This window comes from Anopheles bellator, chromosome X (assembly GCF_943735745.2).
Source record: "Anopheles bellator chromosome X, idAnoBellAS_SP24_06.2, whole genome shotgun sequence".
Classification (NCBI taxonomy): Eukaryota; Metazoa; Arthropoda; class Insecta; order Diptera; family Culicidae; genus Anopheles; species Anopheles bellator.
The window spans coordinates 8,496,107-8,497,013 of record NC_071287.1 but is presented as its reverse complement, the minus strand read 5'-3'; the positions used below and the strand labels follow the sequence as shown (position 1 = coordinate 8,497,013).

Genomic DNA, 907 nt, shown 5'->3' with positions numbered 1-907 from the left:
GGTAGCTGCTGTGATGATGAGGACTGCCCAGGGGGTAAGCCGGAGGTGGAGTGCTGATGCTGCTGCTGGATCGAGCTGCTGGAAGAAGCGGTGGCACCACCGGAGGCAGCAGCCTTCTGCTGTGGTTGGTGAAAGGACGAGGCACTGCAGCTGCTGCTGCTGCCACCGCTGCTGGTGGTGGCGGCGTTGGCGCCGGCCGAGAAGGGACTCTGGCAGAGGGGCGACGTCGAGCCGATGGACGCCATCGAGCCGGGCGACGACGTGTGCAGGAGGGGCTGCTGGTCGCTGTAGGCCGAGTAGTAGCTGGACGTGGTCGCCGACGACGACGTCGAGATGGCGGACTGCAGCGACAGCTGGTGCTGCTCGCGGGACAGGTACGGCCGCTGCGACTGATTCCTGCCCCGTGGCTTTTAGGAGGAGTAGCAGCGAGTAGTGAGAAAGAGGTGTCAGAAATCCCCGGCGGACTACTTACTTCCGGTGGCGTCGTGCGGGAACTGCGGGCGTTCCGCTGGCTGTTGCTCTGCCCATTTCCGGCGCGTCGTCGTCCGTGGGCTCCGGTGAAGATCATTGTCAAAGCGCGTCACGCGAACTCACCACACGCACACGCGAACTACGCAGCCTTCGACCAACACCACACACAAGTCCTATAGTCGTCCTGGCTGTTATTGCTGCTGGCAGCTGCTGACCGCTAACTGCTGCTCGGTCTGGCCTAACTCGGTTACACATCTTCGCACAGGTCCATCGCGCAAAGGTCGCATCGCACACGTTCACTTCACTGACGAACCTGCTGGAACCTGTGAGCGGTCATAAATTAGGTACACTGAAAACCGAGACCGGGAATCCTGGACCGGCCTCCGGAGATAACCCCAAGACCCAAGAGGCACAGCGTTGCTGCTGGACCTAGTTT

General features: G+C 61.7%; 1 protein-coding gene across 1 annotated transcript in view; it reads right to left on the bottom strand.

The window, feature by feature from the left end:
• Positions 1 to 568, bottom strand: part of LOC131213468 (putative protein kinase C delta type homolog) — a 2,219-nt gene extending 1,651 nt beyond the window's left edge. The window contains exons 1-2 of the mRNA XM_058207510.1: positions 473 to 568; positions 25 to 407 (exon numbers count right to left, since the gene is read on the bottom strand). Coding sequence (XP_058063493.1) covers positions 25 to 407; positions 473 to 568 — 479 coding nt within the window. The remainder of the gene's footprint in view (positions 1 to 24; positions 408 to 472) is intronic.
• Between the last annotated feature and the right edge of the window lie 339 nt (positions 569 to 907).